The sequence below is a fragment of the Pieris brassicae genome, chromosome 8 (genome assembly GCF_905147105.1).
Source record: "Pieris brassicae chromosome 8, ilPieBrab1.1, whole genome shotgun sequence".
Classification (NCBI taxonomy): domain Eukaryota; kingdom Metazoa; phylum Arthropoda; class Insecta; order Lepidoptera; family Pieridae; genus Pieris; species Pieris brassicae.
In genome coordinates, this window is record NC_059672.1 from 16,792,611 (window position 1) to 16,820,261 (window position 27,651).

Below are 27,651 nucleotides of genomic sequence, written 5' to 3' on the forward strand. Positions count from 1 at the left end.
GGATACGACCTTCAACTATTAAAAGTTACAGTATACTCCTCTCTCAAAGGCCGGCAACACACCCACTAAACATGGGTGTCCATGGGCTGCGATGACTGCCCTTTATGGACGTGTTGTACGCTCGTTTGTCTTAAATAAAAATTTAGAGTAGAAGACCTGAAGTAGTAGTAATAGTAGCATATATTTTAAGCGTTTTGTAAGTTTATACCTGGATAGTTTGACTATCTCAAAATCCATAGACTGGGCGATTTTATTATATTCCATTTACACCTCGGAAGGACGACGGACATGACCAAACTATCAGAGCAAACGCATGATCACTTCATGTGGTCATCTAAACGGAGTTGTCTAAAAATTTTTTTTTCATAGAAGAATAGCAATGGCAATAATCTAACACGGGACTTAGCTCTGTGACATTAAACCGACTCAGAAACATGATGTATATTAGAGCACTAGCATAAGGATGTCACAGTATTTCGATTTAAGAACTTTAACAACATTTATTTTCTATAGCAATAAATACCAAAGACACTTCACCTGATCTTTCACTCGCCCGGTACACATTAATGTTTTTATTTCTTAGCAGTTCTTTCTTTTACAAAAATTTCATGTTTAATTTTTATATAACTTCATTCGTAATAAATTGTACGATAACATCAAGACACACTTAAAAGACGCTTTACAATCTAGGGTCAACAAAAATAAGGTGTTTGAATGTAACATGTCAGCTTTTTAGGTCAACAAGAAGAGACAAAGATATTCAAAGTCGGAGAATCTTAATTAGAACAGAATGTGTCTATAGCGGCGCGATAGGAGCCAACTCTACAGATGAGAAAATAATTTCACTTACGATGTTTTCTTTAATGAAATTGCCTTATTTTTTTAAATAATATATGTATTGTTGTCTATATAGTAGAGCAAAAAATTCAGAGGTTTCGTTATTTATTGTAATAAAATTGGTAAGTTTCACCACCTATCTTCGGCTAATAATTACTTTTTAAGTGTGTGTAATTTATGTATTAATAAAAAATATTTGTGTTCACCGCCAGCGAAAATTAATGATTAATACATTACTATCAGTGTTCACCAAATGCCCGCGGGAATCATTAAAATCTCATTTTCGTGGAACTTCATATTCCTCTTAATTTAACGGGACAAAATTGTTGTGCATGACTTTTACTGGCCACTCTAGCTTTTGGTTACTGTGTTTATTATCGTCAGTAAAATTCTAAATGGAACAACTTTCAGAGAATATATTGTTTGACGGATGTCATATTATCATATTGTAGTCGAAATTCTTGTCAACGCCTCTCTTAATTAAAAGTCTAAACGAAATAATATTCTATTCTACTAGGTTGTTAACAAAAAAATCAAAGTTATGATGATGCTGTTTAATCTATTATAATGAGATACATGATATTAGTACGCGAAACCACTACCATTAGATGTGAGTAAATACGAAGAAGAAATGCTAAACGCCACAAAAACTTATCCAACATTTATTAGCCGATCTGATACAAATAATTTTGGTTGGAGCTTTACAACTAGATGAGGTTTAATGACGATTAACTGTAAGCGATAGTGATGATAACATGACAAAATTAGCAGAAGTGCATGTCCGTGAACGTTTTCTTGTCCTTAAACGTGGAGCCCCAAGCGCCGTAGTTCTTTTGCTCTTGTTTTTTTGGCAAAGGTTTATCAACGATTGGTTTCCTGAAACAATTTATTTGATGTTAGTTATAAGGTGTTGGTGTATTTATAAAACACATAAAGTATGATTGTGAAATATATTGTAGAATCTTAATGGTCGTTGAGAGGCAGCAAGAGAATGTAAAAGATATATCTATATGTCTATGTTTGTATGAGAGCAAACTCGGAACTCCTCTTAAACACTGCACAGATTACGTGGAAACCTGTAGTGAGATATAGAATTGTTTTTTGTTTGAACGACATAGTACTATTATTAGTTAAGCAGTATTTAATTAAAATTTATGTTTTTTTTTTTGTGTAAATTGTAGAGGCAATGAATAGACGAAATGCACAAATAGAACACGGTATACTTACTTGATTGGTGTTGGAAATTCAAATTGTTTGACAAAGGAAGTCTTGGTGGCTATTTTACAATCGTCTCCACGGGCCATCGTGTTTGATGAGATGATGGATGATGGGTGAAGGATGGCTGGGGCTGCTTGTCTATGGTACGTGCTGAATGTGGGTTAGCACCGCGTGTTCTAGACGGTTTCCGGTATTAGCCCGACGGCTGCCTTTTCGGGTGCACAGGTTTTTAGCGAGTCTGGAAATGATATTACATGTAATCAGTATTTTTGATTATAGTAAGGAATCCTGACAAACAAATTGAATTAAATGTAAACATATTAATTCTATATATATATATATATATATATAGAATTATATTATATATATATATATATATATATATATATAATTCTAAAGTGGTTTAAAACAAGGCATCTTATTATATATTTAAATATAATATAAATTAAATTTATAAATATACTCTAAGCCTCCCCTCAAAGTTGTTTTTGTTTTATTATAAATTTTATTACATAATGTTAATGAGATAGATAGAAAATCAGCATAAATATGTATATTTCTGCATTAAAACTGGTCAAACCGCATGATGCAACAACGAGTTACTCTATCATCATCTCATTTTAATATTATTATTCCAAGGGTTTATATATGCATAATTTATTTTAATTGCTAAAGATATTTCAGTCACACGTTTTATTCACTTTAATTTATAATTATTATTTACAGCAAACTAATTCGTTAAGTTTGACATTAAATTAGCACGAAAAAAAATCCAGGCCTTCACTTATGTTGTCCCAATTTAATAATTTTACGTTCTCATCAAGTGGTAAGAATCCTAGGTAAACGAGATTATTTATTTATATAATTACTATTACTAAACATCATTGACTTTAAAAATAATTTTATATAGAATCAATTCAAAAAGTGGTATTACAACCTAACGGAAGGGATATTAATATATCAATATGATAACTGATCTTAATTTAAAATTTTCCTATAAGACGATATATGGTATTTTTTTTATTCTGGTACAATCTAATGTTAACATATTCTGACACATATAACGCCAAATTTGTCTTAAAAGGTAGAAATTGACATCCCAGTTACAATTACTTTATGAGTCATATCATTAGTCAATTCGTATATAATAAATATATTACGTTATCAAATTATAACGTTTTCCGTAAATAATCATTAAGTGAATAATACATTTGTCCAAACCTTTCTAGCAATTTATAACCCCCCCCCCCTCATGTCAGAAAAAGAAAGCAAAGTTCTTAAAAATAAGAGTACATAAACATCTTAATTTTTGTAGGAATCCTCGAAAATGCATTTCGTTTTCAAGCATAGACAATGTGTGGGTAATATGTGTATAAAAGTAAATATTACTGTTGACGTCATCACCAAATAAGAAAATCAAAGACCTCCTCTTCCCCCTACAGTGCTTACGTAATTCTAGAACGGCCCCTAATACATTAAGTACTTTTTTTGAAACAACGTAAGCCCGTTAAGACTTATATAAAGATTTTTAGTTGGTTGCAGAGGAAGCCTTTCACTGTAATAAAGTTCATCGACTCAAAATAGTTAGAATTAATTCGTTAACACGCGACGAGCGCGTGGTTGCTCTCCTTTACGTTGTAAACACCAACCGGTTATTATAATTATTAGATCTTACCCAACATTTTGTTATCTATAGTTTTACCTCAATCATAAACCTATATTATTGTTTGGCAATTACTTAATATTATGAAAGCGATACAATCCTGTATTAATATTTGTATGCCTATGTTACATCTGCACTGCAAATGTCAAAAATCATTTATTCATACACAATGTACACTTATGAACGTCAAAAAAAAGAAATGCTAATAAATTTTACATTTACTGCCAGTTCTCAAATCAAGGGTGTAGAACGGAAGAGAACTCTCCGCCACTCTTTTTAATTACAGTCTGGTGTCAGCTGTAGTAAATAGAATTTTTGGAGTTATTAAAACATCAATTTGATATTATAATATCGTATTGCTGGCCCCGTATGTCCCAAGGGGCGCGAACAATGAATCATTCGACATTGGATAGAGTTCACAAATTCCGTTGCATTTAAAATTGTACTTATAATTTTAAATGTAGGTCAACGGAAATATTATCGATATTATAATATTATAACATATTCATATCCAAATAATGTAAACTATGATTCAGTCTGATTTCCAACGTAACGATAATGCAGCCAATTAGTAAGTAACCAGCAGTAAAATCTATTAAATATAAATACAGATTGTACAGTGTTATAATACAGATGTTATAAGTAAAGCAACAGAATTCAAATATATTTTTATAGTAAAGTCCATTGATTTAAATAAGATCATTATGTATAATAAGTACCGACAAATATACTGACCTGGGAAGAAATTTATCGGTAATCGCGAATTTTCTCTTCGATTTTGTCATTAGCACCCAAGTTATTGAAAAAAAACTAAAAAATTACACGCCAAATAGAAAATTTTGCCGGTGAACACGGGGACCGAATTAAAACTGACTGTCTGAGAGGATGTAGAGAGCTTTAAATGTAAACCAGCTTGGAACTCGTTGGACGACGTCACCTCGACTAGTACAACTTGTATAGCTACGCGTCATCCGCATAATTTATTCAATTTGGCGGATTGTTCCAATTATTATTTTATCCTTTCCTTTCATTTAATCGAATTTCGTAATTATTTACCAAAATATATGTAATAAGTGACAAGTCTCTTACTTATTTTGCATAAATAGAAGCGTTATGTTCGCATCTAATTATGAAAATCCACAAAAACTTACTATAGCTATTATCGACACATTTACTTATAAACTTATCTCATAATCACACAAAACTGTAACTATTATATGACAATTATTCACTACGAAGTTAAAATACTGTTAAGTCTGTCAAAACATTATTGAAACATATTGTATCTCGCAATGAATACTAGAAATATGGGCACGTGCTGAGGTGCACGCTGAGGTTTCTCTGCTTAGTTTACGCAAAAACGGCCTTTTGAATACGTTGATTGCTTTGTTATTTTTTAAATATTATAGGTGAAATTTTTGTAATAAAACAACAACTATACTTTTTCATTTATATTTGCTACATGCGCTGCTTAGTAAATAGATAAAATGGAATATATATGTGAAAATACGATTACTGGCAATAAAATACACGCGCAACGTGAAATGTATTTATTACCTTTTCACTTACGATGAATCGAAACTTATTATTTAGATAATATATCTCTTCTAGTACATTTTTTAATTCAAGTAAGGCTGAATGACTACTTGCTCGATCTTCTTTTTTCTTCTAATCCAAAACCATTCAGTTAACAAAACTATTGTAGCAGAAAGAACGCCTGAAAAATGTGATTATTATTAACATAAGTTTAGGATTATTTGTGTCGTACTTTGGCATACGATGAAGAAAGAAATGATAATGATATCTCGATAGATGATCTGACGCCTAGTTTAAGGGTTTTAGCCAATAAATTATTATGTAAATACAACGTTACAACTATTCATTTATTTTTATTTATTAAAATACCTAAAAGAGTCATGGATTACATTCTAGGGTCTAAAATACGTAAAAATTATACAAATACGAAATAAATAATTACAAAAGTTACAAGAGACGTTTATGTACACACTGACGTAAGACTTTAAAAGGAAGACTTTTTCAAAATTAACTTGGAACTCGAAGTTTAATCGACAGTAGTATTTTCTAATGATGTAATAAGAACTTTACAAAAATCCGTTCAATTAGTGAGACGTAAAAGCATAGTTGTAAAAAGTGGAATGGTTACAAAATTATGCTTATTTTTGTTAAAATGCAAATATTGACCCGGGTTTTTTTCGATACAAGTAATGTCGGATCAGACTGGTACAGCGAGACAACCACGTGCTGTGGTCGTGGTAAATGACCGCTATACACCGATGACATGTGGTGACCGTGGAAAAGTTCAATACTGGTTTGATGCGCCTATAATGAAATGTTCCTCTTTCTTCAATACAAGTTAATAAATATACAAATTAATTTTAATTTCATATATTTTATATACTCAATTTTTATTGAGTCAGAAATATACATGTATTTAATAATAGTTAAAAGTGAAAAAAAAAATCTTTTTTTTTCATATTACTACGAAAGCGGTGAATTTCACGTTACGGTATATAACATTTGTGTCAGAAATGAATACCAAATTATTAAAACAGATCAAAGAACTCGTGCTTATGTGGTTATGAAATACAAATTTGAAGGCAGATAAAAGTTTTTATTTCTAAAAAGACAAACCCAGTCTCTATCACTCAGCTAGGAACAGGTTTTATTGAAATTGAGTATGAATATGAATTGAGATTAAATTGTCGTTTTATGTTTTTTCCTTATTTTAGTTTCCCACCATTTAAATCTTCCCTGAACTTCCATAAATATTTCAACACCGTAATAAGACAAATCGGTCTAGCCATTTTCGTATTTAGCAAGACACTTCACTTTTGCAGTTGTTAGGAAGAAAAGCTAAGAAAATAATACGATACATCACCTAGAAACAGAACAAAGAATGAGCCCTGCATGTCACTGAGGTTGACAGTATGGTTATTCACTTCCCAGGTCATAGTGGAGCTCTGCCAACACCGGTCACGTTTTGGTAAATAAGCGCTTAACCATTTTGATATGAGCCCCGCTTTTTGCATGCGATTAATTCTGAAACCTCTCAGTTGATAAATATTATTTGTCTTACCAAACTTAAGAATTCATATAAAAATTAAACAAAATATTAGAAAAAGAATTGCCTTGAATAATTTTTTTGTATTAAAATTATGTAACAGGACGTAATGTAGGCTGCAATAATATTTTTGAATTTAGAATGACAAATAATAATTAACTGCCTATTCATTCTATTTAAAAATGCTTAAAATACGTTAATGCTAAGTCTATTAGAATCTTCATAAAACGCAATATAATAATACATATTATGTTGTAGTGTATTATGGCTATTGTCAGTCAAGCTAAATTAAAAGCTGAACTGATAGATTCTTACTCTTTATTAATAACAGGCAGGTATGGACTAGCACTGGGTACGATTAAGGCGATTCTTTCCTCCATAAACTCTTCAAAACCTACAAAAGACAATATATTAATATAATTGTATATAATTTACCCGTTAAACGTAACACCTAAGCTGAGAAATATTTAACCCATTTCGTTCAATTTAATAAACATGACAAAACATTTAACTATATTAGTTATATAACGTCAAAGCACCCAAGTGCAAGCGGGAAAGTTTTCAATTCAATTCTTGTTTATGGCTTTTATTTGTGCCAACTGGACACAAGGTACTGCGCCAGTGTCATGTAGATGGAGAAGGCATGAAGGAGATTGATCGGTGAAAATAATAATGAAGTTAATTTTGAATATGGACATATAAAATTTTTATTGCTTTCTTTATTGCATAAAAAATCTACAATATGGACTAAACGCAAACATTTAACACTTAAAGGAGGGGGGCTTTATGGGGAAGAACGTAATAGAGGGGATAGGTTAGTTTGGGACAGTTAAATAGTATGTGAGATACAGTGCCTTCATCCAAGCCACACTCACAGATAGAGTGATCCCTTTTCCGGAGATTGGCTAGATGAACAGGGGTGCAAGCACGACCAAGACGCAAACGTGAGATTATAAAAGTTTTATAAGCTGTTGAAATCATTTAATCATGACAGTTGACAGTGACAGTGACAGACACACTTCTTGGTACGGAGTTGGTCTCAACTTAAAAAAATATAGTAGTAACTGGTGCATTGATATACGCCTTAGACATATATTTTTATATGACTTTTACCTTGATTTAATGTACTAAGTTTGTCTAGCAAAATGTAATTAGTATATTGTAAAGAAAAATAAGCTGGCCTATTGAACACAGGAAAAACAAGATAAGAAAAATAAGTGTAATTATGATATTATAAATTTAATTTACATGTGTAGCAAGTCTCAATAGATATGACCGAGTGTGACCAAGCAGGTACGAAGAACGTTGTTGGATGTAACTTAATTGAACAATCACAATGTCACAAATTTTATGTAAGGTGTGTAGATCACTGAGGACATACCGACAACGCTATAAAAGTCATAAAAGTCTTAAAATTCTGTAAATCTGTTAAAGTTTGTTAGGACATCTTGTCAATTATTTAAATAATTTAAGTTTTAACTCATTATTAATATATATATATATATATATATATATATATATATATATATATATATATATATGTATTTACCTAACACAAAATCACAAGAGTCCGTGGCCACAGTGTCGGCTCGCATTATATATTTTAATCTCAACTTCCAATCCACCATCACGTGACGCTCCTTTCTAACCCGGTTAAGTAAATTCGCCCCTAAAAACAATGATTAATTATAGTTAAAATAAACTACTAGGTTACTAGCCGTTAACTAAGCGTAGATTATGTGTATGACCATTTTGCTTATTACAAATTAAAACAAGGATACTATTTCTGGTACACAATAAAAAATTTGCATTGTTTGTCCATACATCGTTTTATTAAGAAAAGGTAAGTATTTATATGGCATGTCAACTGAAATGGTGTTTTTTTTTCTCGAAATTTATATTTGAGGATATGAGGTAATCTGGCCTATAAGATTGATCTAAATTCATAATTTTACGAAGAATACTTTTTGAACCGCTATTTTGATCCTTTTTTGAAGGAATTATCTAACACACTATTTATAGCATTATATTAACTAATATGTAGATGAATAATGTCCTAACATGGCATGACTGATGTCTAATACCATTGCACGGCTGAACACTAATTTTTTAAATATGGAAATCGATGAATTACACAATTTAAAATCGAACCACCTTGGCAAATGCTCGGTTTGGAAGTCAAGGGTAAGTCCAAAAGCGCATTAGATTTAAGCATAATATAATTCCATCTTTAGACTATTTTCGTTTGTCGAGCTTTAACTGCGGCTAATTTTAAAAAAATCGATTTCGGTACCAAAACATTATAAGTTTTGTTTAACGCTATAAGTAGTGTAACACCTTATTTGAATACCGACCAATCCAATATAAGACGTTAGATATGAGATTTTCCGCTACAAAGAAAATTTCCATACAAATAGAAACATCTGTCCGTTGTTATTTCAACATATACGAACATTGGGTCTATATAGTATAGACTGTAAAAAAATATTTTTAATACTTTTCACGAAGTGCCTTTTGGAACTTAAAAGCTAGTAAAGTAAAATAATAGTATCAACTATGTTACGTTCAGACTAAATATATTTTATGTACTATAAGATTCCGTATTCATAATTTTTATTTAAAATTACTGAAGTTCGTGCTTGCTCTGATGTGACTTATAATCTATCAAGGCACTGGCATTTAAAACATATATTTTCATCTTACCAGCTATATTGTTCGCTTCCATTGCAGTCCGTGAACTCGTCAGCTCAGCACCTTTTAGCAGAGACACGTATTTTGGATCATCCGAGTTCTGTAATCAAAAATACATAAATATTAAATATCGATATCTCGATATATCGACATGTCTAGGAAGTTTCTATGTGCTTACACTGTTTATTTACGGATATTGATAATAGTGATGGAAGTTGTTAACTAGAAATAGGTGAATTGAGAGCTGTCTTCAAACAGAAACCTGAAGCCACTATAGCTGCTATTGAATTACGAAAACGATATTAGCAATCGAACAAAGGAAGAATATCTCGAAGAAAAAGTATTTTATTCTCGCGAAATTATTTTTACTTACAATGACATATTGAAAGAAAACAATTTTTTAACCGGATTAAAGCTATTTGTATTATTATAAACTTATAATTATTTACATAATTTTAAATTTATTTTTATCCCATGTCCGTTTAAAAATTGTTTCCTTTCAATGTGTAAAAGCTATGTTAACCAAATACAATACTATAATGACATAATTTTTTTTAACTCATAATGAGTCTAGTACCGTAATACTAATAATTTATAAATAGTCCCTATGGACCGTGTCTATGGTCTGTATTTGTTGAATTGATAACATTTCTTTAGACACATGTTGGTCGCCCTTCTCTGCCTAACATGTCGTAAATTTTTAAGTTACAAGGCATTAAGAATTTCATGAAATAAAATAATACCTTTAATTCACTTTCTAAATAAGATCCCTTATTAATTGACCATGTGTAAGTTGCTCTATTCAGCAACAGTTCACTGATAGTTGTCACCGGAATTTCAAGTTTAGGGAAGGTTAGAAATGCGACAAGATTCCCAGAGTAGGTTGTGACAACCACTAATACCACTATCCACCAAGTACCAACTACTAGTCTACCACTATCTGCTCGTGGGAGGTACATTCCACCTGCAAACAAAGCCCAGAAGGTACACGCCACACGCCAATGTTTGTATAAATGATGGGCCTGGCAGGTTAAGAACTTAATATAATAAAGTTTTGAAAAACTTTTTCACACCTGTAAAAATCCTATTAAAATTTGATGAATGAGTTACTTACACTAAAACTTAGTCATTAGAATCAGATTATGTGATTTTTCACTTGTCTAACTTTAAACTCCTGAACATTTGAAACCTTTAACTCTTACTATACACATAAACAAAATTACCATTTCCTTGAATTTACAATAAAAATTAATTGTATCTTATCATTACTGGTTTTTTTTTCTTATTTATTAGCCTATTAAATATGTGGTATATTGAGGATAGTGAAATAAATAGTTTTAAACAGGTAATAAGGTAATTAAACGCTATAATTTAAATTTTAAAGAATTTAAAATCATTTTGTACGAATTAGGTCCTACAATATTTGGCTATAGCCTTTTTCTTATAATTAGTATTTCTAAACTCAACAACGATCGACAATAATAATTGTCGCTACTATGTAAAGAAAATATTTTCCCATATAAATTGTCGCTACTATACTCCCGGTTTTCTCTAATTTCATGCATATTATAAGATTCGTTATACGCTCCGGAATTGGAATTCTTACGGAAGTACGTTGAAATAAAACAAATTTATTGCTATCACCTGTATTCGAAACATAAGAATCTCTAGGGAAATTAATATTTTTGTAAAATATCAGGAATATATTTTTGTGATCGCAAAATTTAATAATATTTCAGTTATTCTAATATGTACGGGCAATTGGGTAGATATTTTTTCGTTAAGATTAATGTTCAATGTTAAAAATACGAATTTCTAAAAAAAATATAATAAACACGATCGTGTACACCTACTTAAGGTTGGCCACTGAAGCCATAGCCATCCTTCATCAGTTTTCATTAATCAATTTCAGTATTAATAACAATAACAAAACTTCTTGATGTCTAATTAATATTACAAGGTAGTTCATGAATGCAACCTTTTAACTGACTGTGAAAGGCCGGAAACGCTTTCGCGAGCCAACTATGCGTGTTTGAGCAGTAAGCTTGAAGTGTCACCCGGTAGAAAAAGCAACAATAACTCACCTTGTTGCAATAAAGCCCCGTAAACATACCACAGACAATTATGTATAGTCGATAGTCCACCTTCTCTTGTGATATCCTCAGCATCGTAAAAGGGGCTTATTCTATGTATTATGAATAATGTTGGCCCCATAAAAACCACTGCAAATCCTAAACAGAGCCATGTCTGGAAGCATAAATTAATTAAATTCTTAGATTATATGTTACTGGTTTGCAATAAAATAGTTTATTATAAATACTGTATTATTGTGATTTGTTAATAATAATAGTTCTGCAAGGTGAAAGGTGAATCCAATTTTATATCTTAGTGATTCGACGATGAAACTACGTTGTTACTGACAATTAAATTATTTAAATAGACATCTATTAGTAGTAGTATGTTATAGGATACAACAAATTTAACAAAGTTATCAATAGTAATATACATAATCTTGACCGCTAAACGTGCGAAATGTAAACTGAAGTACTTTGGCACAATTTCAAAGCCCACTTCATTTAACTATCAAAGTTAACGAGTTCATTTTACAATATGGAGATTTTAATGTACTTCAAGTACATTCAATGCCACAAAGGTATTACATTAGATAATACTCACTGGTCGGGCGAGTTATGTATATTAATGCAAATCTAGTATTTGTTGTATGACTGTTACAATACTAAAAACAACACTATACGTAAATATATTTTCATCCAATGAAGTGTTTTGTGAAATAGCTTGCACAACTATTGAATTTGGTAAAAACATTATGGTTCATTAACTTCCGTTTAAGTTACATTAGCGCATAAATCAAAAACCAATTGAACAAAAGAAGCGGTGAACAAAAAAGCACATAAAATATAAGTACTCTTTCTATGTGGTAGAGGAAAGTCCCCCGGTACTTCCTCGACCCTGGAGAGCAAGTTGCCAGGGACGGAAGCATCAATATATAAAAAAACGCTTCATCTACTACAAGGTACTTACGTCGGTTGTAAATGGTAGTAAAAATAATAACGCTCTACTAAGTTCTCGAGGACGTGCTATCATGAAAGCATACGGCTGAATACTCACAGGAATTGTGTAGTTTATACCTTAAATGAAATAAAACGTTACAAGGTAATCATATTTTCCTTTGCTTGACACTTAAAGTATTCTCATGTTTTCCTTGAGTTGTATAAAGACTGACACGTATGTCTTAGTGTCGTGAAGGTATCTTTTAAAGCTGCTTAACTAAGCTGACCGACATTTTAAAACCCGAAGAAGGCATACAATTGTTGTATATGAATGATCATATATATTATCATTTTAGAAAACAGCTTCCCTCAAATAATAATGCAGAAGGTGTGGTTGTGAATAAATTTTAATTGAAAAGCATCCTTTATATTTAGCAATACATCAGGGCCCATTTATTCCAACTTCCAATTTCCCGTTTTATTTTTAACGAAACCTTTATAGTCTAGGGATATATTAAAAGTATTTTATTGCAGTGGATACTTATATGTTGGGATTGTTTCAATGAAAATCTTATAATTTCGTTTGTGAACCTTCTCGAATAACTTTGGCAAAGCCTAAACAAGCATCTTATATAGAGGAATATAAATCCTGCGAAGTACTGAACGAAGTGATTATGTGGGGAGAGGCTTTCAAACAATATTATTTAATATATTTATTTTCTGTGAGTACTGTAAATCACTGACGGGGCTATGAAAAAATATAAGGCTATTTGGCTCCATACGCTTGATAAAAAGACCAGTGATCTGTTTCGTTTATTTTTTTCTCTATTCGTACATAGAAACAGCCTTCTGTGCCGGACATATGTCGTCGACTTTTTGGCATGATGGTTTCCTTACGACATTTTCCATCACAGCGAGTGTTAAATCCGCATATGGAAGGTCCACCAAGCACACCTGGGGATCGCACCTACGAACTCAGAAATATCAATATGCTTACACCTAGACATAAATAAGCAAATGCGCACTCATAATAAAATTAAATTGAATTCTTGACATTGTGTATGTATGGTTAAATCTAGCATACAGTTACCTGGTGGAGGATCAGATAAGATTGTGAAAGCTGCAGCGGCAAAAGCCACTTTTCCCTTCGCGACTGCTGATAACGTCAACTTTGCACTTGTACTGTGCATCATCTGAAAATAGTCCTTTTATAAATCCTTTTTTATGGTAATTCTCAAACTCATAAAATCTGTACAATTGCTATAAAGACTTTCACTTTATTATATGTTTGTAACGGAAAGTAACAATAAAGTTAAAAAAACAAAACGACAGAGCAGTTTGTACAATTGTTTAACCATTAAAATACCATTTTACTCTTAAGTAACCTATGCTTCAATTATTTCCAAAATATTTTAAAAATAAATCTCCATCAGCGATTCCCTCTATCAGAACCGACCTAGGTTCTAGAGCTACTATTCCTAATAAGTACCTGTAAGTAGCTAATAAATATTCCCCTATGTGATCTCTTTCACCTCTCTTACTCAGTTTTGCTTCTCTCTCTTCCCCACAAGAGATCACACCTCACAAGGATCTCTCCTTTCCAAAATTTTGCAATAATGCATTTAAATCTCTCCTTTTTGGAAGACCTATGCTGTATGTAGCTATTAAGTATAAAGCATGCTCTGTTTTCTGTTAAAAGGTGTACAATCAGTTTTTATTGTGTAAAGATGTAATCTCCGTTGGCAAACCTTTACATGTAAAAAATTATCTACTGAAAGTAACTAGCTAAAGACAATGACATACTTGTTCAAAGCATAAACATGTATTGATATAAATGAAGAACTGACTCCTTTTTTGAGTTATTTGATGGAAATTTTTAAACATAATTATCTTATATCCACGCAAACTAGAAGCGGAAATCTATTTTTTGATATTGTCATTTCGTTTGCATAATAATGCCATTCACGAGGAACTCGTCGTGTTGTGTTTACGTCAGAGAACTTAAAAGTGACCAAATCGTAAAAACACGCTAGAAAAATAATTATAGAAGACGGCAAAATTGCAAAAAGGGTATTGATTTATTATCATAGAATGTATGAAAAGAAATAATTGTATTTCTTATTTGTTATGAATACATTTTTGACTGATATATATTATAAAAGAAATAGGATAAAAGTGATTTTCAACTGAAAGAACAAACTAAATGTTGTTTTCTTAAAATAAATAAGAAACAACTCCCAAATTTACCTCCCTTTTATGTATACTAGTAATCTAAAAACTTCCAAAACTCATGTTTATTAAGTTTTTTAATTTCGTTGTAAAATCTCTACAACTTACCAAACAAACCAACAACTTACACAACATTTATTTTCAGAAAATCTCATGCCTGTTACATTTCCCGCCAAGAACTACTAATAATTGTTTTATTATTTAATGGCCAGTACTCTTAGTAATTTAGTTTAAAAATAGTTCTTTTTTCAAATATTTAACAATTCCTTAACCATATGTAAATATGAATATCATTTGCCAAAAGTTTGTTTTAGAGGCACAATATCTAATGAGAATGCAAACAAGCCTGCAAGACAAGTTGGCAAAATACCAAAAATAGTTTAGCAAGACTTACATCTGTAGATGTTTCATTCGAAGAATCCTCTTTCACATGCCCCGGTAGGACAATCCGAATTCTGTAACAAATGGTATAATTAATTTTAGAAACTATTTAGCACTATTTTTTGGAATAATTTTCAATTTTCATAAAGAGTATTCTAAATACAGCAAGGAAAGCTATATTTATCAATGGCAAGACAATTATTTTGATAATGCAGGTTAAAAAATATGAAAAGTTGGTTATTTTAATGGTTTAATTATATAAGTATTTTTTTGTACAATGCGGACTTACGTGAAATTTTTACTTTTAGCAAATTGTCCAACAATGTCGAATAATAGACCTCCATAATTTACGACATCCCCCGATGCATTTGTTACCAATATTGTCCATGGCGGATTCTAAAAGGAACAGATTTACACAATGCATTTACTTAATTGTATGAAGTGCGCAAGTATTTCGTGTACAATCTTACTCTCTTTCACAGAATAAAAAAACGTGCGTTATTATTTTTGATTATAGTTAATATTAGTATAGTTTATTTTTATTTTTAGCCAACATCGGAATTATTTTTTATGTTATTTTACAAACAACATTTTCACAATATTATTATTTCGATGTTATAATTAGATCGGAGGTGAAATTCAATTTCAGGGAAACTGAGATGTTTTGGACAGCGATGTTCTTGGTAATAAAATTATAATACAATTTTAAATACAATAATATTACTTACATGGTAGGTCAATATAGACAATTCTTTGCCACGGAAACCATGTTGTATATGTGGAAACAATGCATCCTCAAACATAAATCCATCTATTGGGCGCCAAAACGCAACCTGAAATTATTTATTGCTTAAAACTTCAAAATAAATTGTAAATTTAAAACTGAACTGTCCATAGATTTATTTGTCAGTTTTAGTTAAACAAATTATAAACAAGTAGGTACTCTTCGGGCTGAGCCAGCCAACTCGAATCTCCGACTTATACCAATCATGGTACATATTGTGATTAAATTAAAAATTAAAGCGGCGACAAGAAAAGTTTGCTTAGGTAAAAATTAAAAACTTTGGATCGTCCTAACGTATCACAAGTACTAAGTTTTTAAACCCATTTTGTTTGTTTCAACGCTAACAATACGTCCATTAATACAAATTAATTGGTCTGTGACAGCAAGGTAAGTCCAGTTGGTGGTTAGGCGCATGAATCTTTGCCAAGACTGTGGGTTTGAACTGGGCATAGATGGACCAAACAACAAGCAAGTTCATGTGCAGTTTTAACACGCCTTTTCAATTTACCTTACAATAGTAGCGTTGTAGTCAATTATTACGCTCCAGCCTTACCGATGCCACACATAAAAGATGTAGTAATAGAGTATATTATAAGTCTGAGCAATTTAGTTACCTGAATCAAGTCGACGTTTTCAATAGCAGTAGTCACATTATCATCATCTTTGTTGCTGATCAAATCAGTGTTTCTGTATGTCGCACCCCAAGTATCAGCTGCAAGTGCTTGCCAAGCAGTACAGTTGCCGCACTTGCTATGCGCTGTTATGTGTTGCTATAAGTATTGGAATTATTAATGTTCAATTCAATTAAATATACTGTTTTATTTCGTTTTTTATTTACGATCACAACATTTATTTTCAAGCTGAAAGATTTATTATCAAAAATTAAATAAATTTATAAAAATTTCATCATCAAACATCAACTTTTTATACCTTTTTAAACTAAACTAAAAGTTTATCTATAAGTTGGGTCTCTGATCTTTAGTTTGTTCAATGGAAGATATTTTTACATCCATCATGATGAAACAAACGTTAGCAAAAAACTTTCCAGTTTATAGGTCTTGCTTCATGGCTCCCTATGGCCTGGGCATATAATAAAATTAGGCTACACTACCGATAATTTAATTCTCGATTCAAATATCTAGTTTCATTTTTATTGTTATTTTTTTGTATTATCACTGTTTTTTGTACTTGATTTCGCTGATCATGTTTGAGGGTCGGCATCGTTGTGATATGTTGGTATGTACGTCAGTTTGTTTGGTGTTACGTTTGTTCGTCCTAATTTTGTGGACCAAATAAAAGTAAACTTGTAACTAAACCGAAATTCAAGATTTGAACTCATTAGACGGGTTTTAGATTGCTACAATAGAAAACAAAAGTACAAGAGTACAATAGAAAATTCAGAAATTCCTACCTGCATATGTCTTAATAACATGTCTCTCCGTTGCAGTCTATCAGGCCGAATGGCTTCCCACTCTTCATCTGAAACCTGAGCTGCTACGTCAAACTCCTCCTGCACTGCAGCATCCAAAGCTAATGTGAACGCATCCATCAATTCCTTGCAGTAACATAGAATTCCATTCTAAAATATTTTTAACATTAAAATGCCTCTCTCTCTCTTTCGCTGACTGCTGAAAAGTACTCGAAGCGTCGAGCAATTTAAAAACAAAGTCTATTTCGTTCAATTGTTATTATACCAAGTGTCATATGTTTTGAAAAAGAACTTGTTGATCATTAACATTCAAAACGAAGAAATAATTTTTCATGATCATTTGTCTAATAGGCATCTAGGTGATTAGCCTCCTTTGCCCGACATTAAGACAAGTCGGTTTCCTTACGATGTTTTCCTCCACCATTCGAGCGAATATTAAATACGCACATAGAAAGTCAATTGGTGTACAGTCGGAGATCGAACCCACGACCTCAGGGATGAAAGTCGCACAACACTGCTCTGATTTAGATTGAAAGTGGTTTTTTATATGGCAGAGGGCTCGCAAGTTTGTTGCCGGTGCAAAAAGAATTGGTACGCTCTTCTTGAAGGACTCAATTGGGTTTGGAAATACTTCAGCGAACCGCTAGTTCCACATAGTGGTAGTGCGCACCCAAAGCTACCTTAAAAAACGCATATTTTATTAAAAAGAAAGTACCTGACAGTGTGTCCCGTCATCGGTCCTATTATAAATGTACGCAATATTTTCTCCTTCAAACACTTCGTTGATCAATGTGGATAGATTACCATTCGTTCTATTTGTGTCTGATACAATATAAAGCCACTGCGCAAGAGTGTGTGACATTTGAAGATCGCGCGCAGCTTCAGCCATTGTAGTCATAGTGTCTGTAGTTACTATGACTATGAAATTTTCACCTAAAAATGATACCAAGTAATATAGGGACATTTTAAAATGTCCGATGTTGTAGTAATAATAAGAATATATATACTGTGAATATTATTAAACGGTTGAGTACAAGTCCTGTCAAATGTTCAAAACTTATTGCTAAATTAAGACAACAATTAAAACAACAAAACTTAATTTGACTCTACTGACTCACTAATTTTATTTGGTTACTTAGTTGGGGATGATTCCTTTGCTTTCGTTTTGTTTTTCAATGAATAAATGAGGCATTATTATCAAATGGACAATTACGTATACTTGGTTTAAGATTATAATTTATCAGCCAAATCCAGTAGTACAAGCTACAGGCAGCGTATTACAGATAAAGTGTATTGAAGTAAATACATATCGCATTCATTTTTAAATGTTCAACGTTAGAACATGTATTTTTGATTGTGATTACTTTTGTTGGCAGCTGATGCTTTTATTCGGGTCTGCAGTGCAGACTACCTAGTGCCTACTAAATATTTTATCTGTAATGCGGCAAAATGAAATTAAAAAGTTCACTAAAAAATGTATTAAGTATGAAGTTTAAAAGTTTGGACTCCAATGGTTTTTGATCTGTTTTCTTAATTAATAAGGAAACATGATAGACGCATCATAAATACAATCATAGTTTCACAGATAAGATTTTATTATAAAAGTATGAGTACATACATAAAATCTTATCTGTGAAACAACTAAAATAAATACAATAAGAGGCACGAAACTTAAAATAAAGCAACTTAGAGTACTAATACATAAAAGATCAAATAATTACAACAATGGTTTGAAAAGGCTTTCAAACGCATTTTAGCAGTAGCGAAGCACAGAAACACAGTCTTACCTATATATTTAACTGGTACTTTGGATAATACTCTGTAAATCCCTTTCCTTCTTAAATACTCGTTCGTCTCATGTCTCATTTTTAATAAGGTCACGGAGATGGAAGGTTTACCATCTATTTGCGATGTCATGGATTGGACCACTCGAGATATCATATCTCGACCTTAAAGTTACAAATGTGCCATTTTTAAAGGGAAAAAGTACCACCAGAAAAGATAATATGATCACACACTAATACTAAAGAATTTTTGATCAATTATATGGAAAGAAGCTCATTTTAATAGAAATTTCACTTCTGCCTTTTTTATTCTGTACACAGTACATATTTGATCATGTAATACATTTCGTGATGATGATGAATATGATGCTACATTATTGTTGTTACATTTATAGAACATTAAAATGTATAGAAAAATCAATACTAAGGTATTAATACTAAACATATGTTATGTCTAAAAAAAACATACTTAAAGTATTGTCATGGAGGAGAATAGCGGATTTCCAATTAAACGCCTTTTCTGTTCGAAGATCAAGAACAATTTGGGGAAGTTCTTCACCGAGATCAGAATACGTGACGGTGATAGCAGCATTGGATGGTAACCTCGGGCAATCCACTTCGGTAAGAGCAAATAGAAGAATTTGTTCATCTTGAATTCGCTTAAATAATGACCAAGTGTCTTCGCATGAAGTTACGCTAAATACTGCAAGGAAACCTGGAAAAATTAAAAGGGTTTATTTACTTTATTCAGAACAGTGTTCGCCTAGTGGCTTCAGCGTGCGGCTTTCATCCTTGAAGTCATAGGCTCTATCACCAGCTATCTACCAATGCACATTCTCTCTATGTGCGCAAATAACACACGCTCGAACGGTGAAGGAAAATATCGTGAGGAAATCGTCAAAAAAAGTCAACGTTGTATGCCAAGCACAGGAGGCTGATCTCCTTCTTGCCTATTAGATTGACAAATGATCATTAAACAGATATAGCAATCTGAGGCTTAGACCTAAAAATATTAATAAATCGAAATCTGCACGTCATATTTTGTGTAAAGCAGTACCGGATTCGAAAAAGCTTTTGGTTAAATGAAGATTCTAGACAGACATTCTGAACAGCAATTACAGAACGTTTCCTGTATTCTATATTACAAAGCTATAAGTTTTTATTCATTTAATTCACACAACCTTTTTTCAGATTGATGGCAGTCCAAGAGTAATAATGCACAACCACTCCACCATGCTTAAGCTTAACCCGCGCTAGTTCTTTGATGTAATCCTTCAGCTCATCCGTTATACCCTGGTACTGATCCTTGAGGAACTGGTGATCCAGCACTATAGCTGGTAATTATTTTTATTGGAAGCAATATAATTAATACAGTTGTAGATAATAACTACTAATTAGAATAACAAAATCATAGACAAAACACAAAACATTTAATCGACTTGAAAGGGTAGATTTAGATTTAGGTTAGACTTTACGAATATTAGGTGTCTCCTAATTTTTGCATACACAAGAATGCTAAAAGTTATTTATGGCAATCACTTAAGTTGAATAAAAAAAATAATTTTATTGCGATAATAAAATCAATATTTTTAACCCTTCGCGTACAATCATTTAATATACTACATATATAAATTTTAAAAATATTCGTTTAGATTATTAAATATAGGCCTATTTTAATCTTACCTATCGATGCGTTTGAAGTTATGAGGGAGGGAAAATCTTCCGCAGCAACGCGGCTTAATAAACACAAAATCACGAACCATAATTGCATTTCTTAGCTCAAACCGATTCTGTGACACTAACACGCCTGTCATAATTGAGAAACACCTGTAGTTAATAAAAAATTCTATTCGTTATTTACAGCTTTATGAACAGAAATGTACTAAATGAAAACGCGTCCATATTAACACTTAATGCGTACAATAGAAGACTAGGATTATACAGGTGGTTGTAGTTAATTAAAATATTATATATATATAGCTATAACTCACTGTTATAACTATGTTGTAGTTTATTGTGACGATGTTTGCTATTAAAGTAACAGTAATTTGATTACTAAGTCTATAGATATATAATGTAATAAGTATGAAATTATAGTTTCGCCAATTTCTTTATAATATACATATATTATAATTACAAAAAGTTAAGAAAAACACTTTTTGAACGGATTAAAGCTATGTATTATTATTAAAAACTTATAATTATTTACATAATTCTAAATTTTAAATTTTTTCTAACGTTTCGCGTGCTTTTCAGCGTGCGTGGTCACGGTGACTGAAGACAAAATGTGTTAAATGTCAAAAGTATCACAGCTGCAGAGAAAGTTGTTTTATCTGTATTTATTGCCCCGAAGTTGATATCGACTAAAAGATGATCTTTAATCCGTTGAAAAAGTGTTTTTCTTAATGTGTAAAAGCTATTTTAACAAAAGACAATATTACAAAAAGTTATTTTATTATTTATTGTTTACAGGTACTATTTTTATCTCAACCTAAAAATTCAGCCTATAAATGTGATTTGTTAAAGGTCAAACATTAACAATGCAAAACAATTACCTGCAGCGTATCGTGTGCCCTAATTGTCTGTCCGTTTCACTTATTTCCAACAATTATGTAGGGATAAGTTATGGATGTAATGTGTCAAAATTGAGACGATATAATGTGAGGTACATCTTTTGTATACAATCTCTTGTTCTTTACAAAATCAAGGATTTATTGGGAATAATACAGCTAAGTTTCATCATCGGACCTCGGGGAAGAATACGAAATTCCACCCGTATCACCTCGACGTCCATAGTACTTTATCAAAGTTATATAAGGAAATTTTTGCCGCACACCACCACTATGTGGAACCAGCTAACCACTGAAGTATTACCGAACCAATGCGACTTAAGGTCCTTCAAGAAAACAGCGTATCTATCCCAAAAGGCTGGCAACGCAGTCACGAGCCCTCTGGCTTCGAGAGTGTCAATGAGTGGCGGTATCAGTTAACATCAGATGAGCCATCTGCCCGCATACGCCCTGTTCTATAAAAAATAGGTACTACTCTGTCTATAGTATATAAATTTTACCACTGATACTTTGTGGTTGATAGGAGAATTTTATCAACTGTGACTAGATAATACCACAAAACAAACAACTAAATGTTTATGATACTTCTAGATAGAGTAAATTGGGGTAGTAAGGGCATAAGCTATGCCAATTGGTAAATAGTTGGAATCTGTAGTTATAACTTAATATTTCCTAATATAAGTGGTATAGGACTTCTACGTTAGGTTATCATATCATTTAACATATAGTTATAGTTATATATAATATTTATAATTGTAAACATCTTCAAATTTTGTTTGAAAAGTTATTATTTATTCTATTCGCGTTTATAGTAAAAGTATAATATATTAAAGTAACACACAAAAATAAGTTATTGAAGCTTATACATATATAGTTATTAAATAAAAGAATACCGCAGACTCCTCTACAAGATCGTTATAAGTCCAGCTTTAAGTTATCATTATCGTTTATTTGAAAAAACAAGATACACAACAACATCCGTACAAGATAATATATTCATTTTTGTATCTATCAATGTTAGTACTATTTCTCAGAATTTACTAATATAACGTAAAAAGTAGACATGCACTGCCTAAAAAAATTATTTATAGAATTGATGGATGTGATTTAAAGCGTGGATGGTCGAATTTTCTACAAGATACAATACTGGTGTTTTGAAAACGCCTTCATTTCTTCAATATCTCCTACATCTTTATGTATTAAATTATCCATACAAAATGCATATAAATATAACACTAGCGAATCAGACACACGTTGTCCTGTACACACGTATCATACAAAAAAATATCGAATAATGTAAATTATTCTCGACTCCACTTGAACACATAAAAAATCATCAAAATCTATCCAGCGTTTAGGAATTTAATTACGAACACATGCATAGAAGATTTATATTTATACCAGCTGTTTATTTGATGTATAGATAAATAGCCTAGATACCGACTGCAGCGCCATCTGCCTGGGATTGGTGTGAATATAAACTATACAGGGCGCCACCAATACAATAAAATTCATTCAACTCAGTCCAGCTGTTTAAGAAGAGTTCAGTGACATACACACGTACAGTAGAATAAAATATATATAATATATGTAAAGATAAATGTTTTTGTTACTATTACATCGAATCAATTCTCATAAGTACTAGAAACCTATTAAATAATTATTACAATGTCCCGATTGCAACCAACGTCCCCTAACCGATTTTGAGGTTTATTTATCATTATATAAATATGAAAAAATATTTAAAATACTCAACATTAGAATTATATATTGTTAACCAATTGCATTGTTAGTTGGCACGATGATGGCAACAAATGGATTATTAACGTCCACTCAAAGAAACGTGGCGAGCGATGATGAAGCTGTCCGTAATCTTCAGGCATATGTACGAATAAGAAGCGTTCATCCGAATGTAAATTATGGTAAGAAATTTGTCTTTAATCAAAACAAATGAATGATTCTCTTAACTGACAATTTTATTTTATTTTGTAATAGCAGATACCAAGGTCCTACGGAATTTATAGTTGAAATTTTATAATTATTATTTAAATTATGGCCTTTTCTATAAAATCGTCTTTATTATTTATTTAGAAGTACAAGAGTAAGTTAATAGGTGCCTTAAATGACTAAATCCCTTACAATAATAATTAAACGTTAAGTTTAACGTTTAAATTATTATTATTTAGACAACAAGATGTGTTGTAAATTTTATTTATGTTCACCCGTCTTTCCATAAATGTGTTAAAATACGCACAAGCATACATTTGTATATTTTATACAATAAGTATCGTTTTCAGAGGCATGTCTGGTATATCTTAGAGGTCAAGCCGCACAGCTGGGTTTACCTGTCCAAGTTTTTGAGGTGGTCCCACATAAACCTATACTGATAATGACCTGGGAAGGGCAGGAACCAGCCCTTCCAAGTATTCTCCTCAACTCGCATATGGACGTTGTACCTGTGTTTGAAGTAAGAACCCATTCATCAAGAACGACTTGTTTTTTCGGTTTATTTTACATTTGAAATCGTAGTAAGGTAGTTCCATAATAATTTATATATACAGTCATACTCTGTATAATTTAAATGTATTAATAAAAAATAATTAATGCTTTTGCTTTACAACAATTTCAGAAAAGTTGGACATACCCACCATTCGAAGCTCGTATAGTGGACGGAGTTATTTACGGTCGCGGTGTGCAGGACATGAAGTCCGTTGCCGTACAGTACTTGGAGTCAATAAAACGACTCAAAAACAAAGGCGTTACTTTTAAGCGCACAATACACTTGAGTTTTGTTCCAGGTATATGAAAATGCCTAAAAGTAAACTATCATAATATGTTTAGCCTGTTAGAGTTACATTGATGTTAGCTATTTAGTAAGCATTTAAAAACGTTTATGAAACTTTTGCTTGTTCCATATTTAAGACAATTATGTTTTAATACGTAAATTTTTATAGGCTACTTTATATGATCTAAAAATCTTTTAAATTAGAATTCAACGTATTAAAGAGGTGTATGAACAGCACCAAAACACAACAAACGCAATGGAAAATCTTTTCAACTGGATCGTATTATTAGTGTAAATGCTCCTTGAGCTTCTTGATCTAGGACAGATTTGGGAATTAATCTTGAATTACATTTTTAATACTACTGTACTTAGTTTTATTCCAACTTTCAGACGAAGAAGTCGGGGGAGAACAGGGTATGGCGCAATTTATCAAGTCCGAACATTTTAAAAAGTTAAATATCGGTTTTGCGCTAGACGAGGGTCTTGCTAGCCCCACAGATCATTACGTTGTATACAATGGAGAAAGAAGCATTTGGCGTAAGTGGTCATAAAATATAAAAATACTCTCAAATACTTATATCTCTTTATGTAGTGATTGAATTATTTCAAAAGGAAATGCGTATAAAAGTACTTCCTGTCCACAGATGTAAGAGTAATTTGCCCCGGAATGTCCGGTCACGGCTCTCTACTGTTGCCTGACAATTGTGGTGAAAAGGTAAAGGCTCTAATTGAAATAGTTTGTTTATTTAATCATGTAACGTGAATCAATAACAAATTGATACACGGATAAGGCTTTAACTAGATCGCCTTGTCCACTTCTACTTACTGCTCCGCTTGCATAGTCTAACAGGAATTCCACTGGATTACTGCTGACTCTATGTAGACGGAGTTTAACATTAATTTACATAATCTAAACCACTAAAAAAACGATTACAGAACGGATATGAGACACTGGTATAACCTTTCTAAACAAAGATGTCTGTTTTATTATATAGATGCGATTCATCATAGACAAGTTCATGGACCTTCGTCAAGAGTCTAAAAAGAAATTAGAAGAAAACCCTCAATTAACGATCGGCGATGTAACATCCATCAATCTAACAATGCTTAAGGTAACCTAACTTTATAACCTGTTTTTACTACTTAACATACGACCTACTGAAGCTCTACTGTACGAATCCAGTAGAATGTAATATGCTTTATTTGTTGACTTTACATTTCTCGAAAAGCTATTATCGAAAAGAGACCGTATATAGGTATGTTTGGTAATAATGTATTATATCTCAAGTAAACAATACTTAATTGAAAGTAGAACTATTTAATTGTGACCTTTATTAAAAATTAAAATATTGCAGTCGTTGTAACACACTTGTAAATTGACTGATCTTGGTGATGGAGGGGTCAAACGATTCAGCTCTGTCACTAAATTGGATGGATTTTGTGATCCAGTGTAATCCAATAGCTTTCAGAAAATAAACTATAATGAGTCATGAATTATGTGAAAATTACGGCCCCGTCTGTATCGTATTCATTTTCTCATATTAAATCCATGATTTATTTATTTCCGTACTATGGAATTTATTTAATTTAAGAGCATTTTTAGGGTGGCATCCAAGAAAACGTAATTCCTGAGAAACTAACCGTCAGTTTTGATTTGCGTTTAGCCTTGTCTGTTGATTTCGTCGAGTTTGAAAATATGGTAAGATTGCAATAGTAATAAACTTTGTTAAATAATTAGTTATACTACAATTTATTAAATAAAATTACTTTTTAGTCAAAAAATTATTACTTATTAAATAAAATTTATTGATATATTTAATTCGTATTACTCCTCCGCCTTTGCCTCTCAGGCAATTTTTAATTATAAATTATTTTGAAATGTAAAATCCAATTAATAATTATTTAGTTATTGTGCTAATATGATAATAATAAAACAAGCCTAAGCATATATTCTGTGGTACTTATAGATTAAGGATTGGTGTACGAAAGCTGGAGCAAACGTAACCTACGAGTTCGTTCAAAAGGATGATTATGTCTCACCAACTCCTGCTGATTCCTCCAATGGCTACTGGATGGCTTTTAAGACCACCATTGAACAACTGTAAGTTAAGTTCTACATTATTCTAAGTATATATATGAAATAATATTCGTTATACAACAACATATACGTACAATTCTATTGATTAATAGTAGGTACTATTTTTTATACAACTTTTTATTAAAGGGCAATGTATATTTGAGGAATTCATCATATAGTAAATAGCCTTTGTGTATAAATATATAAAGGAGAAATTTCAAAAGTAAGCACAGTGATTGTTTAAATTAGAATTATAGTAAAATATTATAGTGCATAGTGCACAGGAGAGTTATAATCGGTAACTACGAGTAATACTTTAAAATTAAATGGTGTTTCAGAGATATTCCATTGGACCTTCGAACATTTCCTGGTGGCACCGACTCTCGTTTTATTCGTAAAACAGGCGTCCCTGCCTTAGGATTTTCGCCGATGCGACGTACTCCACCAGGTCTTCATGAACATAATGAAAGTCTTCAAATATCTGTGTTCTTAGAAGGCATCAAAACATATGAAGCTGTTATTCCTGCTATTGCTAATGTGTAATTAAGTTATTCCTTTTACTGGCAACGCTTTATACCAACCATAGAATTTCAATGGAAATCGTGACCAAGCGTTGGCTAACTTTTCGTTATAAGTTTATATTTCGATAACCTAACCCCCTGTCGCAAAGGATTTTTTTCTTAGGTTGCAGCGTACCCCAAAATATTGTTGCATTATGTCTAAATTAAATTATAACTTTCAATAGAAGTAATCAACAGTAAATCTTTGTTTTAACTCTAAAAAATAAGACATTATTTATAATACAAATGAATTGTGATATATGTCATATTACACACATTTACATCATTGATAAAATAAAAGCATCATGAGGAGTTATTAAAAAAACTGATCAACTGCATTCTTAAAATTCACACACAATAGTTATTAAATGGTTGCCTTAAAACTCTGTATAAGTGTAGAAAATTATTACTGAACATATTTTCAATGGGACAAATATACAAGTACGATATGAATTTGAGATTTTCTTTATATAAAAAACCCGTATGTTAGTATTTATGTAATCTGTTCTAATTATTCTTTAGTTAAGAAATTGATTATATACTACTAATA

The 27,651-nt window shown here is 31.6% G+C and overlaps 2 protein-coding genes and 1 long non-coding RNA gene across 4 annotated transcripts; 1 reads left to right on the forward strand and 2 right to left on the reverse strand.

Moving 5' to 3' along the window:
• LOC123713381 lies at positions 1 to 4,608 on the reverse strand. Its single transcript, XR_006754174.1, has 4 exons — positions 4,454 to 4,608; positions 2,065 to 2,293; positions 120 to 1,713; positions 1 to 15 (listed from the first exon to the last, which is right to left on the reverse strand). It is a non-coding gene; the product is annotated as an uncharacterized LOC123713381 (long non-coding RNA).
• Positions 4,609 to 5,188: 580 nt separating this feature from the next.
• LOC123713243 (ionotropic receptor 93a) lies at positions 5,189 to 21,341 on the reverse strand. Of its 2 annotated transcripts, XM_045666825.1 has the most exons (20): positions 21,319 to 21,341; positions 20,793 to 20,916; positions 20,291 to 20,443; positions 19,579 to 19,824; positions 19,113 to 19,274; positions 18,041 to 18,258; positions 17,308 to 17,475; positions 16,511 to 16,666; positions 15,841 to 15,945; positions 15,402 to 15,508; positions 15,126 to 15,186; positions 13,593 to 13,695; positions 12,534 to 12,640; positions 11,576 to 11,738; positions 10,235 to 10,455; positions 9,504 to 9,591; positions 8,350 to 8,469; positions 7,116 to 7,194; positions 6,618 to 6,778; positions 5,189 to 5,435 (listed from the first exon to the last, which is right to left on the reverse strand). In XM_045666825.1, the coding sequence occupies exons 2-20, from the start codon at positions 20,878 to 20,880 to the stop codon at positions 5,338 to 5,340; spliced, it is 2,604 nt and encodes an 867-aa protein (XP_045522781.1). In that variant the 5' UTR covers positions 20,881 to 20,916; positions 21,319 to 21,341; the 3' UTR covers positions 5,189 to 5,337. The 2 variants fall into 2 exon arrangements, with proteins under 2 accessions (XP_045522781.1, XP_045522782.1); XM_045666826.1 differs by lacking the exon at positions 20,291 to 20,443.
• LOC123713244 (aminoacylase-1-like) lies at positions 20,433 to 27,537 on the forward strand. The gene is made up of 10 exons (XM_045666827.1): positions 20,433 to 20,446; positions 23,473 to 23,601; positions 23,977 to 24,146; positions 24,309 to 24,477; positions 24,855 to 25,001; positions 25,109 to 25,179; positions 25,460 to 25,576; positions 26,068 to 26,163; positions 26,432 to 26,565; positions 26,880 to 27,537. The coding sequence occupies exons 2-10, from the start codon at positions 23,481 to 23,483 to the stop codon at positions 27,082 to 27,084; spliced, it is 1,230 nt and encodes a 409-aa protein (XP_045522783.1). The 5' UTR covers positions 20,433 to 20,446; positions 23,473 to 23,480; the 3' UTR covers positions 27,085 to 27,537.
• The last annotated feature ends 114 nt before the right edge of the window (positions 27,538 to 27,651 follow it).

Excerpts from the sequence above, each read along its gene's own strand:
- LOC123713243 (XM_045666825.1), bottom strand. The coding sequence starts at position 20,880 with ATGCAATTATGGTTCGTGATTTTGTGTTTATTAAGCCGCGTTGCTGCG. Across the intron at positions 15,509-15,840 it reads TGTCTATATTGACCTACCAT|AATCCGCCATGGACAATATT; the intron begins GTAAGTAATATT and ends TGTTCCTTTTAG. Across the intron at positions 9,592-10,234 it reads ATTTAGAAAGTGAATTAAAG|AACTCGGATGATCCAAAATA; the intron begins GTATTATTTTAT and ends TTTTGATTACAG.
- LOC123713244 (XM_045666827.1), top strand. The coding sequence starts at position 23,481 with ATGATGGCAACAAATGGATTATTAACGTCCACTCAAAGAAACGTGGCG. Across the intron at positions 24,478-24,854 it reads ACACTTGAGTTTTGTTCCAG|ACGAAGAAGTCGGGGGAGAA; the intron begins GTATATGAAAAT and ends TCCAACTTTCAG. Across the intron at positions 25,577-26,067 it reads TCAATCTAACAATGCTTAAG|GGTGGCATCCAAGAAAACGT; the intron begins GTAACCTAACTT and ends GAGCATTTTTAG.